Below are 14,615 nucleotides of genomic sequence, written 5' to 3'. Positions count from 1 at the left end.
CCTCCCATGCATTCTTGACATCAGTATGGTGGGTGCCATCTTTTCAGGAAGCTGGCATGTTTCCAGCACGTGTCATCTGGAACCCCGTCTAAGCTGCTTGGGGTGCAAGACTTGGGAAACTGTCATCACTGGAAATCTTTTCCTCAGCTCTAAAAACCCACTTAGTACTCACAATCTCTGATAACCACTTATTCTATTACTTGTTTCAGTGATCTTTAAAATACTTGTTTTAAGCAACACCCAACACTTTGAACTGTTAGGTCATGCCTCTCAAAACAATTACTAAGTTAGTAGTAATATATGCCTTTGCTTCTGTTTTTACCAGTTTCGTCAAGTGAATGACTGCTAACACCATCCAAAACTCTCACCAGTAGGCATTGTTTCAGGTTAATGCAACTTCCCTAAACAGTACTTTATTCAAAATAAAGTAACTGAGGGAGTGCCCAGTATCATGAGAGACATTAGAAGGACTTTAGTATAAAATGCCTCTTTTCCTGAGGGATAATTTTGGGGAAGAAAAATCTCACTTTACATTCGTCCATATATTATACTTTAAACAAGAGAGGGATTCATACAAATCTCTTTTGTGTTCTTATGCAAAGTGACTGTTGAATATGAAAGCTATTGTCCACCTATAAAAATATCTAAAGAAATGGGTCAGCTGCCTTATTTTTCATTTAAATAAATTGAATGAAAATATTTTTAAAAATCAAAAGGAAGCGGTAGGATTGTAATTCATTTATCTCTTATAGCAACACTGAAAATATAGGTCCATAAACCCTGCTGCCTTGAAAATACTCATATTGCAATCTTTTCATATTGGGGGAAAGCTTCTCCCCAATTAAACCTCCTCCCAGCCCAAACCACATCTATTTTAAGTTTAATACAAAACAAATAAACAAACAAAACAGCAGGAAATATTTAGAATAAATATTATCTTTAGGATCTGTAGCCCAAATTTTTGAAACTCAGAATGAAAAATTTAGGCAACAGAGTGGCTAGATTTCCCTACAGTCTTCCTCTCTCTTTAAGATATATTACGTTATGTTATTTCCATTCTTTTCATCTAAGTATTTCCAAGAGAATCAGACTAAAAGAACATATTACAGATTAGGTGGCAGCTTTTTGATTGATATGGTTGAAGACGGCATATGGTGTATTCTTTCAAACTCTTTTGAGTCTTTGTTCTTGCCCACAGCATATACAGTATATATGAGAACTATCCAGAAACTTCCCAGTGGTACATGTATGTAATATGCATCATTTTAAAAAGCGATGAACATTTTGCCATTGCATTCTTTATTATTTGAAGTAACTCAAAACAAGAGATACAGAGCTTAAAATAAGTTGTTACAGAACTCAAATTCTATAAGCTCTTATAATTCCATAAAATTATAAATGCTGTTTTAAAATGTTAATCAGAAGATGCATTTGTTTTAATTCTTGATACTGAAAATATTGACTGAATTGTGAATTAACACATTTAGGGTTGCAGATGTCATTTTTCATGAGATTTCCTGAATGATGTAATTTTCATATTTCATATAGCAGTTTGATCAATTTACAGATTTATTTTACATAATTAGTTGGTAAATGAGAAATTCAATTGCTGATATATAACTATTTCTCTGCAATATAAAAAAATAAGTTAAAATTCTGAATTATAAATAAAAAAACAAATATTTTGAAGACATCTGGTCCACATCTGTCTGAAATAAGATAATTTAAAACAGTGCAATTAAATGTAAGAAATACTGAAACATTCACACCTTAGAATGTAAAAAATAACTCATTTCATTTTAATGTGATTTCTTGAACTGATGAATTTTTTTTAATTTTAGTGTCCTTTAGCCCCTCATTCTATCATTATAAAGAAGACTGACAAGCTAAACAAACAAAAATAATCCATGTTTTTCAAAGCCTCTACTAAATGAAAGAATTATCTTTATTACTATTCTTTTATGAGTTGACTAACCTCCACTCCTGAGTTAATACTCAGCGGACTTAGACTCAGGCCTACCCCCTTTTGATGTATTTATAATTCTCCATTCAATTATTTAAAATGAGAGATTAGTGAGAGAGTCTGTAATCTCGCTCCCTAAATTGTGCGTTCCTTGTGGGCACAAAGGGACTGAGTAAATGTGAGAGGAAGGTATTCAGACCCATGAAAATGAAAAACATCTTTGGTACGTTCTCATGATCAGTAGAGAATCGTCCTTTGAAGACTGGTCTTTTCTTTTGTTCAAAACCCATGTTAAGTGGAAAATTAACCATTTTAGGAGAAAGGAAAATACACTAGACTTTCTATAGTCTAACCAAAAAAATGTGAAAAACAAGATAGATTTCTCCTTTCATAAAAGGCTGCGGAGCCTTAAGATTTCAATAGAACTGGGTTTTGATTCATGAGAGAGAAGTTACGTTCATGAAATCACTCAATGCCGATGCTACAATTTAAGGTTATAGGGGAAAATCTCTGCATGGATGTCAGAAGCTCCCTTAACTGGCAATAGACCACGAAAGGAATTGATACTGTGAGAAGTGAAAACATCGTTCCTGACGCATACCCTAAGGTTTCACGAGTTATATTTTGTGTGTTTATTTCCAGGGAACATGATAAAGATCCAGAGAGTTTTTTTAAGGTATTAATGCACCTTAAGGACTTAGGACTCAATTTCCATGTGTCTGTCCTTGGAGAAACCTTCACAGATGTCCCAGGTATCTCTTTTGAATTTTCTAATGTGTAATTTTATAGATGACATAAGCTCTACAACTGAAGTATTAATTTCCATGTTTCCCTTTGTCAGAATAATCAAGATGAGCACTGTTAACCAAAAGATTATACGATGGCATTAAAGTGTGATTCAATTAAAAAAATACTTAAGTAAGCATTCTTTGATTTAAGTTGAGAACGTGAAGTCATCTCTTTTATCAAATATAGTTTATACAATGTAACTTGATGTAAATAAAATATATTGCTTTAGGCATCTTAACACTTAAGGAAAGCGGGAATTTGTAATTGGATGTACAACCTCTCACCCCTGGGGTCACTGGTTTGAATCCTCCTCACGTTGGTAATAGCCGAAATACATTACCATCTGTTGAGGTGGACTGTGTGAAGCATTTTGGCATCAGGCTTGTAATGTGGAGTAGCCCACAGTCCACATCCTAGTTGTCATTGGCCCGTGCCTTGCTTACTGAGTTGAGAAAACAAACGAAACTCTGAAGCTGATAGCAGCAGGCCTTCTCATCCCTAATGCCACATGGAGCCTTTTCAGAACCATTTCCTTCACCTTCATCCTCAGTGGGCATGTTCGGGTCAGTGAGATGAGCATTCTGACCCCTTTCATAAGCACTTAATTGCTCGTATTATTTTAATTGAGGAATAATTGACATACGGTATTATATTACTTATGGTATTATACTGATACGATAGTGATCTGACATTTGTATACATTGTGGAAATAGACACTACTGTAAATCTAGTTAGAATCTGTCACCTTCCCAAATTAATGCAATATCATTGAGTATATTCTCCATGTTGTACATTACATCCCTATGACTTACTTATTTTGTGACTGCAACTTTATACCTCTTAATCTCCTTCATCCATATCCTCCCCCAACCCACGTCCCCTCTGGCAACCACCAAACGGTTCTCTGTATCTAGGAGTCTGGGCAGGGGTGGGGAGGTTGTTTTGTTTGTTTTGTTTTTTAGATGACACATATAAGTGAAATCACACAATATTTGTCTTTCTCTGACTTACTTCAGTTACCATAATACCTTTAAGGTCTACCATGTTGCAGATATCAAGATCTCATTTTTTATGACTGAGTTGTATTCCACTGTGAGAGGGGTGTGTGTGTGTGTGTGTGTGTGTGTGTGTGTGTGTGTGTGCGTGTGTGCGTGTGTGTACGTGTACCAAGTCTTCTTTATCCATCCATCCGTCAGTGGACATTTAGTTTATTTCCATATCTTGGTTATTGTACATAATGCCACAATGAACATAGGGACGCATACATCTTTTCAAATTGGGATTTTTGTTTTCTTTGGATAAATACCCTGTAGTGGAATTGCTGGATCATATGGTAGCTCTATCTTTAATTTTTTTGAGGAACCTCCATACTGTTTTCCATAGTGGCTGCACCAACTTACATTCCCACCAATAGTATATGAGTGTTCTCTTTTCTCCACATCCTTGCCAACATTTGTTATTTCTTGTCTTTCTGATAATAGCCATTTTGATAGGTATAAGGAGATATCTCATTATGCTTTTTATTTGCATTACCCTGATGCCTAGTGATGTTGAGCATCTTTTTCATGTGTCTGTTAGTCATCTGTATGGAAAAATGTCTATTCCGATTTTCTGTCATTTTTTTAATCATATTTTTGGGTTCTTTTTTTGTCATTGAGCAGAGTTCTTTCTATATTTTCAGTATTAACCCCTTATTGGATATATGATTTGCAGTTATCTTCTCACATTCATTGGTTGCCATTCCATTATGTTAATGGCTTCCTTAGCTGTGGAGAAGCTTTTTAGTTTGATGTAGTCCCATTTGTTTACCTTTGTTTTTGGAGTCAGAGCCAAAAAAAAATCACTAAGGCCAACATCAAGGAGCTTACTCCCCATGTTTTCACCTAGGAGTTTTATAGCTTCAGGTCTTACACTTGAGACTTTAATCCATATTGACTTAATTAATATTTATAGTGTTCTAAGATGGTGCTCCAGTGTTATTCTGGACAGGTAGCTGTCCAGTTTTCCCAACACCATTTGCTGAAAAGTCTTTTCTTTCCCTAGAACATTCTATATGCTGTTCTATTGATCTGTGTATTTGTTTTAATGCTGATACCATATTGTTTTGATGACTATAGCTTTGTAGTGTAGTTTGAAATCAGGGAGCCTGATCCTTCTAGCTTTATTCTTTCTCAACATTGTTTTGGCTGTTCATGTGCTTTTGTGGTTTCATACAAATTTTCTAATTATTTGCTCTAGTTCTATGAAAAATGTCACTGGAATTTTGATAGGAGTTTCAGTGAATCTGTAGGTTTCTTTGGATAGTATGGGCATTTTAACAATGTTAATTCTTCCAATCCATGAGCATAGAATATGTTTCCATTTATTTGTGTCTTCTTCAATTTTTTTTCACCAATGTTTCCTAGTTTTCATTTTCTCAGTCTTTCATCTTCTTGGTTAAATTTCCTCCTAGATATTTTATTCTTTTTGATGTGATTGTATGGAATTGTTTTTCTTGAATTCTATTTCTGATAGCTTGTTATTAGTGTGTAAAAATGCAACAGGTTTTTGCATATCAACTTTGTATCCAGCATCTTCAGTGAATTAGTTGATTAGTTCCAACAGTTTTTGGTAGACTCTTTAGAGTTTTCTGTATATACTATCCTGCCATTTGCAAATAGGGACAGTTTTACTTCTTTCTGTCCAATTTGTATGCCTTTTATTCCTTTTTCTTACCTAATTGCAGTGCCTAGGACTTCTAGTACCATATTGAATAAAAGTGACTAGAGTGGGCCTCCTTGTCTTGATTCTGATGTTAGAGGAAAAGCTTTCTATGTTTTAGCTTTTCACTGGTGAGTATGATGTTAGTTGTGTGTTTGTCATTATAGCTTCTATTATGTTCAGATGTATTTCCTCTCTACCCACTTTGCTGAGAGTTTTCATACATGGATATTGAATTTTGTCAAGTTCTTTTTCTACATTTATTAAAGTGATCGTATGATTTTTGTTTTTCATTTTGTTAATGTGGCATATTACATTGATTGGTTTGCAGATATTGACCTTTCCTTGCATCTCTGGAATAAGTTCCACTTGATCAAGTTATGGGATCCTTTTAATGTATTGCTGAGTTTGGTTTGCTGCTGTTTTGTTGAGGAATTTTACATCTATGTTCATCAGGAATATTGGCCTGTAATGTGTGTGTGTGTGTGTGTGTGTGTGTGTGTGTGTGTGTGAGATGTCCTTGTCTACTTTTGGTATCAGAATAATGCCAATCTCACAAAATGAATTCGGAAGCTTTGGTCAGAAGTGTGGTAGAATAGGACCAAAGTATGGAGGATCGTGATAATCAAAGTAGATTAGGGAAAAGTAAGAAATAAGGAACCTAGACCTTGAACAGGAAAGAAGTGTGATGAAACTTGTATTTTAGAAAGATTTATCTTTCAGTGGCATGTAGGCAGGTTCACAGTAAGACATTACAGTGATAATCCAAATGTAATTCTGGAGGTGGTGGCTGAGAGATTAGTGAGAGGAATGTATGACAGAGGTATTCTCAAGGACAACACAGAAATGAATTTAGAAGATGGATAGCTGTAGAAGGAAGAAGAAAAATTCTGCTCATTTGCAAAGCTGGTGAGTTCAATTCTGTTTGTGGCAGCATTGAGGTGTTTGTGGATGGACTGAGAAGTGTGGCTGGAGGAAGTCCCTAAGCAAAAGGCTTCTCAGCCAGTTTTACTGGCGAGTAGTTTTAAGCCAGCACTACAGAAAAGACTAAGGTTTTACTCTCAGGGCCATGTTCTTGGGATCACAGTCTCCCCTCCCACACATTTACGCTGAGCTGTTTAGAGCAGTATGGAATGTTGTAAGCGGGGTGGGGAGCATTAGGGGCCCAAGGACTGAGTGCTCAGTAGTTACAGGTCCAATCTTATTACCTAACTTTGGCTAGAGTTCAGCATATACTTGCTGAGCATTGTAGGAGAGGATTTCCACAGTGCAGAAGACTTGGTCTCCACCCTCAGGGAGCTTTGCCTTGGGCAGACACTTATATACAACTAACAGGTGCCTAAGATGCTGTGAAGTAATTAGGGAATACTGTGGAAGCCCATAGAAGAGGGTATCCTATTATCTATGATATTTCTAGTCTCAACTGGGAGTCCTTTTTGTCATAGCCTCTAGTCCATCTGTGTCCTTCCAGACGTGAGTCAGCGCTCTTCCTGGTCACAGCACTTCACCTTGCACATAAAAGCAATCCGAGTTGTGTGGATGAACGAGCCTGGCAGCTTTCCAGGTTGTGTTCCTGGAAGGCTACCTTGCCAGTCTTTACTCCAAAGTTTTCCTAGCAGGCCATTCTGTGTATTTTCAGCTGTTCTTATCATTGTTCCGGTTTAAGAAGCACTTATGTAGCACTCACTGTATTCCAGGCATTGTTCTAAGCTATTTACAAATGTTAACTCTAACCTTTCATAGCTGTCTTGTTCAGTATTATTACTATCTCTACTTTTTCAGGTTGGGAAACTAAGGCACAGAGAAATTAAGTAAGGTCACATAGCTACGTAGTAGTTTTTACCACTGTGTTAATGCTTTATGTGTTCTTGTTTTCCAAATTGTTTCTCTAAGTTTAAATGTTATTTTTTTCCCCAGCTCACCATCTAGAACTTCACAAAAAGGTTACCTACCAGGCATACATGTATTTGTCTGTTACCTCTTCTAGAGGCTACATTAGCATATCTAAAACCCATATCATAAACCAACTTACATACTCTGTAATACCAGCCAGAACACTTACTCTGAATGCTGTTAACAGTTATAAGAAAGTGGTTTTCTTGTCAATAATTGCAATAATAATGATTATTATGCTATTAATTGCTACTGTTTATCGACAGTTTGCCTCTTACTTGGTCCTTTGCCACATCATTTACTGTAACGTTCCTGATAAGCTCGATGGAGTAGGTATTATAATCCCACCTGATAGGTAGAGAAACTGATACTCTGAAGGCTTAAGTCATTTTGATTGCACTGCCTGTAAGTTAAACTTTTCTCTTTCACATGTAAGCTTAGATGTATTGGAAAACTAAGAAAGGTTTACAATCTGACTGCATGACCATTCATTACTCTCTTTTTTGGCTTTTTTAATTGAGATATGATTTATATATAATATTTGTGTAAGTTTAACGTGTCCAGCATGTTAATTTGATACATTTATGTATTTTGATATGATTACTACTGTAGCTTTAGCTGAATATCTCTATCATATCACATAATCATCATTTCCTTTTTGTGGTGAGAACATTTAAACTCTAGGCTCTTAGCAGTCTTGAAGTATACAATACAGTATCGTTGACTGTAATCACTATGCTGCGCATTAGATCTCCAGAATTCTCTTCTAGCTGCAAGCTTGTGCCTTAATTACTTTGTATCCAACTTTCTTCTCCTTCCCTCTGCACAGACCTCTTAGGGAAATCTAGCACATCTGAGTAATGGCATTAATGCCAATGAGTTTCACTGCCCTTTTGATGAAACAATCTCCATTAACTTTCTTTTGAAAACTGTAATAGAGCAACATTGTAGAGTCTCCATACTATTGATTATTTTCAAGTGTGTTGATTATTTTCAAATTATGTTGTTGTAAGGTTTTTATAACCCTTTTCCTGAGAAGTGTGGTAGATTAAGATTATTGATTCTAGTTTATAGATGCATTGTTTATAGCTTTTTTGAGTCATTCTTTTTTTTTTTTTTTTTTTCTGAGGTGGGGAGGGGCAGAGGGAGAGAGAAAATCCCAAACAGGCCCCACACTCAGCGTAGGGCCTGATGTGGGGCTTGATCCCAGAATGGGAGAGAGCAGAAATATTTGGTGAATAGCACTGTTGACCACTATAGTTCTTTAATATGCATCATGATCTGTGGCTCATTAGAGAGAAAACCAAGCCTATCCAAGATGTCTGCCTTAATCTGAGCGAGCCTATTGCCATTGAGTAAAGAACTCTTAACAAGTATTAGAGTATTGCCAATAGTCTTCTTGCCAGAAACAACCTAGCTGGTGTCAGAAGACACGTCTAGCAACCATGTACCATAAGGCAGAGCAATATGAAGTCGAATCGGCCTCGTGGGAATGGAGTTAATGTCCAGAGACATTTTAATTGTTATAACTGTTGGGGTAGGGTGTTACAGCTAGCGGGTAGAGGCCAGGGATGCTGCTAAATATTCTACAGTGCACAGGAAAGCCCCCCCCGTACCCCCACAAAGAATTATTCAACCTAAAATGTCAATGATGCCAAGATTGAGAAACTGATATATAGGAATTGAAGTCAGAAGATCAGGTTGGGACTGCGTCCTATAGCTTTCTCGGTTAACCTCAGTTAACCCACCTATAGAATACAAAGTAGGAGATGAGAAAGAGAAATAATAACAGTAAAACCACCTGCCCTACCCACTGCAGTGGGTTATAATGTGGATTTCAGTACAATTAATTTGGAGGAAAGTGCTTTCTTAACTACCATGCAGATTTTGTTCTAACATTCATGGGCTTCCTTCAGAGTCTGTATGTGGAGTGAGTCTTTAATGCATTTTGGATCCAAAGAAGATATTAATAATGCTGAACTTCAAAGGTTTATTTTTGACATTATTTTAAGTATTTTTAATTCAGAAAATTGAAGGACCATTCTGCTACATAAATCATCCATCAGACTCCATGTTACAAATGAACCCAGAAACCCAGAAGCTCCTCAATGCAAATATTTCCGTTTTGACCAAGTCTCATGACAGGATCACATTGTTAGCCCTTGATGGTTAAAAAAAAAAAAAAAAAAAAAAAAGCAAATGCTTAAGTTATCAAGTCAATGGAATGTGTTTGTATACTTAGTAATTTCCCACAAATGATAATTCTAAACAATTTTTCTTTGAACAACCAAAGCCTTACAGCAGGGGTTCATCTTTCCCTACTGCAGATGTGGGGGAGAGGGGTTTTAGTGGTTGCCATTGGGGGACCAAAAAGATTGCAAGGAAGGTAAAAACCTCAACTACAGTTTTGGCAGACAGATATCCTTCTGGTTCACCTTTGATTTGAGGTTAAGAACAGTATGTGGAAAGCTTCTGGTTAGTATCTGGCATGACAATGGTTATTGCTATGCTCTTGGCATATTCCTGCTCCTTAGTTCTGGAGTCAAATGGTGGATGATTATATAACATTTCCCTCCCTTCCCATCTCCCTTTTCACTCCCAGCTATGATCTCATTTTCAGAAAAGCAGCTACACTAAGAGGGGGAAAAGTAGAAAGTTTCTAGGAACACAAATAGCTTATATCACATTGATACAAAGGTATAAAATTTTGCTACAAGGGGATTCTAGCAGAAGGAAAGCTTATTAATATATTGATCAATGTTGAATTGTAAGATGATTCCATATGAGATGAAAGAAATGTGTCAGTAAGATTAAATAAATTCATTTTCCCAAGACCATGCCACTCCAAACCTTTCCTTTTCCTTTTTTTTTTTTTTTAATGTTATTACTACCTACTTATTCCCCTAATGTAGAAATATTTACTGAGTCCTGTCATGGTCTGGCACCATATTGTGGACACCTGGAGTAGAAGATATGGTTCCTGCCCTCTAGAATCTTACTGTCTGGGAAGCAACAATGTTTTTATAATTGTTTCATTAAACCATACCCTTGTTTATATTGTAACATTTTCAAATAATTTTGAATACCTTACTTCATAATCTTTACATCAATGTAGTAAACGTTCAACCAAGTCTTAGCAGCCCAAATTTATAGCTGAGGAAAATGATTTATATTGGCCACATTTAAGTGGCCCTGGGTGGCTCAGTTGGTTAAGTGTCTGACTTCAGCTCAGGTAATGATCTCACAATTCATGGGTTCGAGCCCCATGTTGGGCTCTGCACTGACAGCTCAGAGCCTGGAACCTGATTTGGATTCTGTGTCTCCCTCTCTCTGCCCCTCCACGCACTCACACTCTGTCTCTTTTTTTCTATCAAAAATAGATAAACATTAACAAAAAAATTTTTTAAGTAGCATGGATGAGGTAGATTCTCAGTGGACAGAGCCACCTTCCCATGTTTGTTAATAATAAGCATACAGGTATTTTCCCAAGAGTATGATTGGGGAAATCAATTTCCCAAGAATATGATTTAAGACAGAAGTCTGTCTCTCAGTCCTTTGCTGAAGAAAATAACAAGATATATTGGGAAAGTAAGGAAGGTTCTAAAAATGCAGACATATATGCTCTTGACAAGAAAGAATAAATACAATAATAAAAATGACAATATCTCTTAACATAATTTATTAAGTTAACAAAATTCCAATAAAGATGCCAAAATATTACCTTCTATATCTTCACAGCATACTTCTAAAATTCTTATTAAATAAATAAATAAATAAATAGGCAGAATATCAAAGAATTCTCTGGCCAACGAATCATGAAGGAAAACATGCCCTACCATATTCAGAACGTGTATGGAGTGATAACTTTTAAAAGAGTACTTTGCAGATTCAAAAGCATGAAAGTAGAGAATTCAGAGATAAATGCAACTTGTATGTAAACTTAATATCCAACAGACTGAGGGTAATAAAAATTTATATTCCAGGTGTAAAATATACTTTTAGAGAAAGCAAGAAATTAAATAAATAGTTTCAATGCACAAAAAAAATCACAGAAGAAATTAAGTATAGATTTTAAATACATATTATAGATAAAGGTTTGCAAAAGCATCAACACGTTGTAAGCACAATTAACTTACCGAACTCTTACTCTGTGCCAAGAGCAAGGCTAGGGCTTTTACTCTGGTATTTCATTTGGTATCACAGCTGTCCTCCCAGTAGGTACGATTACTGTCCTCTATGTACGAGCAAAGACACTAAGGCTTAGCTTAAATAATGTGCTCAAAGTCACACAGCTAATAAATACTAGAGATGGTGATATCCAAAGAAATAAATGGTAAATCAAATTTGAGGGAAAACTCTAATTTTACCAGTAAAGAAGTAAGTATAAATATAAGGAATATGATGGAGCGGTTGCATGGACCCCAGAATAAAAGTAAAGGCATATCCTAAGGAAGACTGGCCAGTTTATGGGAAAACATCTGCATGTATGGTGATGGCAACATAAAATATTTTTCCTGAGCTATGTAAGTTACTGTAACCTTTGACTGGGCGAGTTTTTTTTTTAAATGTTTGTTTGTTTGTTTGTTTGTTTGTTTTTGAGAGAGAAAGAGAAGGAGCAGGGGAGAGGCAGAGAGAAGGGGGGCAGAGGATCCAAAGCAGCACAGAGCTCTGACAGCACAGAGCCGGATGAGGGGCTCAAACTCACAAACCAGGAGATCATGACCTGAGCTGAAGTCAGAAGCTTATCTGAGCCACCCAGGTGCCCCAGACTGGGTGATTTCACATCAGAGAATATATCCCATGAAAATACTCCTATGTCTTGCTCTCGCTTCTGTTCCCTTTCTCCCAGTTGTAGCCCTTAATCTTCTGGCACCTTGAATCCCACAGAGGTTTCAGATTGATCTCAGCTCTCTGGACATTTTGGTATTCAATGTATTCACCCACTGTTACAAGAGTTCTTTCTAAACCTAGACCATACAAGAAGAGAGTCGCAACAGTATAACAGCAAGAGAAATATGTCTCACAGATTTTCTGCAGGATCAACATGAATTTCCTTGGTAGCTAATGAAGTTCTTCAAACCCCAACCCCAACTTGATTCCTTATGAATTCCAGTTCTCTTTCCCATGTCCGAGGCACATCTGTGCATTTACCCACCTCCATGTCTTGTGTTACTTGTTGATTAAATTCCTCTGCCCCGCCCCACATAAGCATATGCACACCCTTTCTTCCCCTCGCACAATCTCACCTGCATTGGTGCTTCTTGACCTTTACCTGCCCTTTCCCTTCCTGTCCTAATTGCCCAGAGCACCCATATTCATTCCATCTGTTGCAAAGCAGACATCACACTGCACTGGGATCACTTGTTGTCATAAGGGGCCATGGTGTAACTGACCAAAGACGCTTTGTGGATGAAGAGTACAAACTCTGAAATCGGGGAAGCTGTAAGAGCAGAAGTCAGCAGTGCTCCCAGTTAGAAGCGCAGCTCCCCTGGCCCCGCTCTCATTTGTACCCCCAATAAGGGTGAGGTTCCCATTCAGGACTTGAGAACCTCTCTTTTCCTTTCTCAGGAAAGGCTTATTACCTCTGCCACTGCCTGTCCCTCCCCAATGCTCAGGGGACTCACTAGACACAAGTAACTGGTAACAAGTCACTTCTGTTCCTCCCCTAAACTTGAAGCCTGCTTGAAGTCTATTCCCACATCTTCTATAAGTGCAGTGTTTATCTTTTCTACCAAAACCAGAAAAGTCAGTTTTGCCACTCTCTAGGCAAATTCATTTATTCATCGTACGGGGGGGAAGACCATGAGTATAATACGTTCTGGAATACAGCTGCCAAAACATCCCTCAAGAAATTGTTCTCTAAAGTTGTAACGATGAAAACATGACTGAAGAAAAACGCTCTTTCATTTTCATAAACAGGAGTCTTCAAAGATTATGAGAAATGTGCACTTGGGGAAGCCTCGAGAAAATAGAGCAATTAAGTAATGACTGGGAAAAGGTCAAGACATTGATGAACCAATAAGAAATTAGAAATAGACCCTATTTTTTAAAGTATACGTGTACATATGACAAAAGGTTGGTAGATAGGAGGTCTTAGAATGTGGCTTTTGTACCTTGCTTTGGTATTTTATCTTTTTGAATCCCTATAGTTTTATATGGTCATGATTTGGAGTGTACTGTGGTCAAAAGAATATGTGCCCCCAAAAAGGGACTATGGTAGAAGACCTGCCTGTCTTACAAACTCTTGTTTCCTGCAATGCCTTATCGGCCCAGGAGTCTCTTGACAGAAAGCAGCAGAAATAGGGAGTGAATATCCGGATCCAACCTAGTGAGTTTTTCCAGCTATATCTCTCCTTGTCCAACTTGGCTATTTTACAAATGGAAATCATCACAGATACATGGTACAATGGAATGAGACGGAGACACAGAATCCAAAGCAGGCTCCAGGCTCTCCACTGTCAGCACAGAGCCTGATGCAGGGCTCAAAACCATGAACTGTGAGATCATGACCTGAGCTGAAGTGGGATGCTCAACCGACTGAGCCACCCAGGGCCCCTGGAATGAATTCTATCCTGGATTTTATAAGGCTCAGGGACTGCTTGCAGGACTGCCCTGATCAGCCACGCCTCCTCTTTCAGCCTTTGTTTACTTATCCATAAAATCAAGTCATTCAAAGTAAGTTAGAACTAGAAGGGATCTTGGAGATTAGGGTGTGTCAGCTTTTAAAATGGGGTGCATGTCCCACCCCCAAGGGAATTTCACATAGTGACACTTTCTGCAAAAACAACTCAGATAGTGACACTTTCTTACAGTGAAAACGACAAGCATAGTAATTCTGCTTTTTCAAAACCTATTTTATGCCGTATCGTTCTGCTGCCTGTCTGCACTCCAATCCCAACTTCCACCCTCAGGTAGTTGAGAACCATTGATCGAGGCTGTCACAGTTATTCCAGCCACCCTATGGCCGACTAACAGTTGCCCAAGGTTCCATCCTGTAAGCCTTTGCTAACTTGAACTTCCTAAAGCTTCATGCCTCTCACCTTCCCCTTTTCTCCTGCCTTTATCAAATAAAGTACAACTTCACTGGTCTGGATTTCTCAGTGTGGTTTCCACTACCTTCCTAGCCTTACTTCGTGAGTGTCCCCTGAAGGAAGCTCACATGTCACTACCTAAACCCTCTCCCTCCTCTGCCTGTCAAAGCTCAACCCATCTTCCATGATTCATCTCACCTGCCTTCCCTGACCTCTAAAACGGATATGCTAACACCCAT

The 14,615-nt window shown here is 37.6% G+C and overlaps 1 protein-coding gene across 24 annotated transcripts in view; it reads left to right on the top strand.

Annotated features, from left to right (window-relative positions):
- GTDC1 (glycosyltransferase like domain containing 1) overlaps nt 1-14,615 on the top strand; it is a 401,838-nt gene that overhangs the window by 366,286 nt on the left and 20,937 nt on the right. For 21 of the 24 annotated variants that reach the window (XR_006712843.1, XR_006712842.1, XM_045479710.1 and 18 more), the window contains one exon: nt 2,606-2,715. The exons of the other annotated variants lie outside the window; for them this stretch is intronic. Coding sequence is in view for 19 of the 21 variants with exons in the window: in XM_045479710.1 (XP_045335666.1) it covers nt 2,606-2,715 (110 nt within the window). In the remaining 2 variants the exon portion in view is untranslated. The remainder of the gene's footprint in view (nt 1-2,605; nt 2,716-14,615) is intronic. 24 annotated transcript variants of the gene reach the window in all.

Source organism: Leopardus geoffroyi, chromosome C1 (genome assembly GCF_018350155.1).
Source record: "Leopardus geoffroyi isolate Oge1 chromosome C1, O.geoffroyi_Oge1_pat1.0, whole genome shotgun sequence".
NCBI classification, from domain to species: Eukaryota; Metazoa; Chordata; class Mammalia; order Carnivora; family Felidae; genus Leopardus; species Leopardus geoffroyi.
This window is presented reverse-complemented; position numbering and strand designations above follow the sequence as displayed.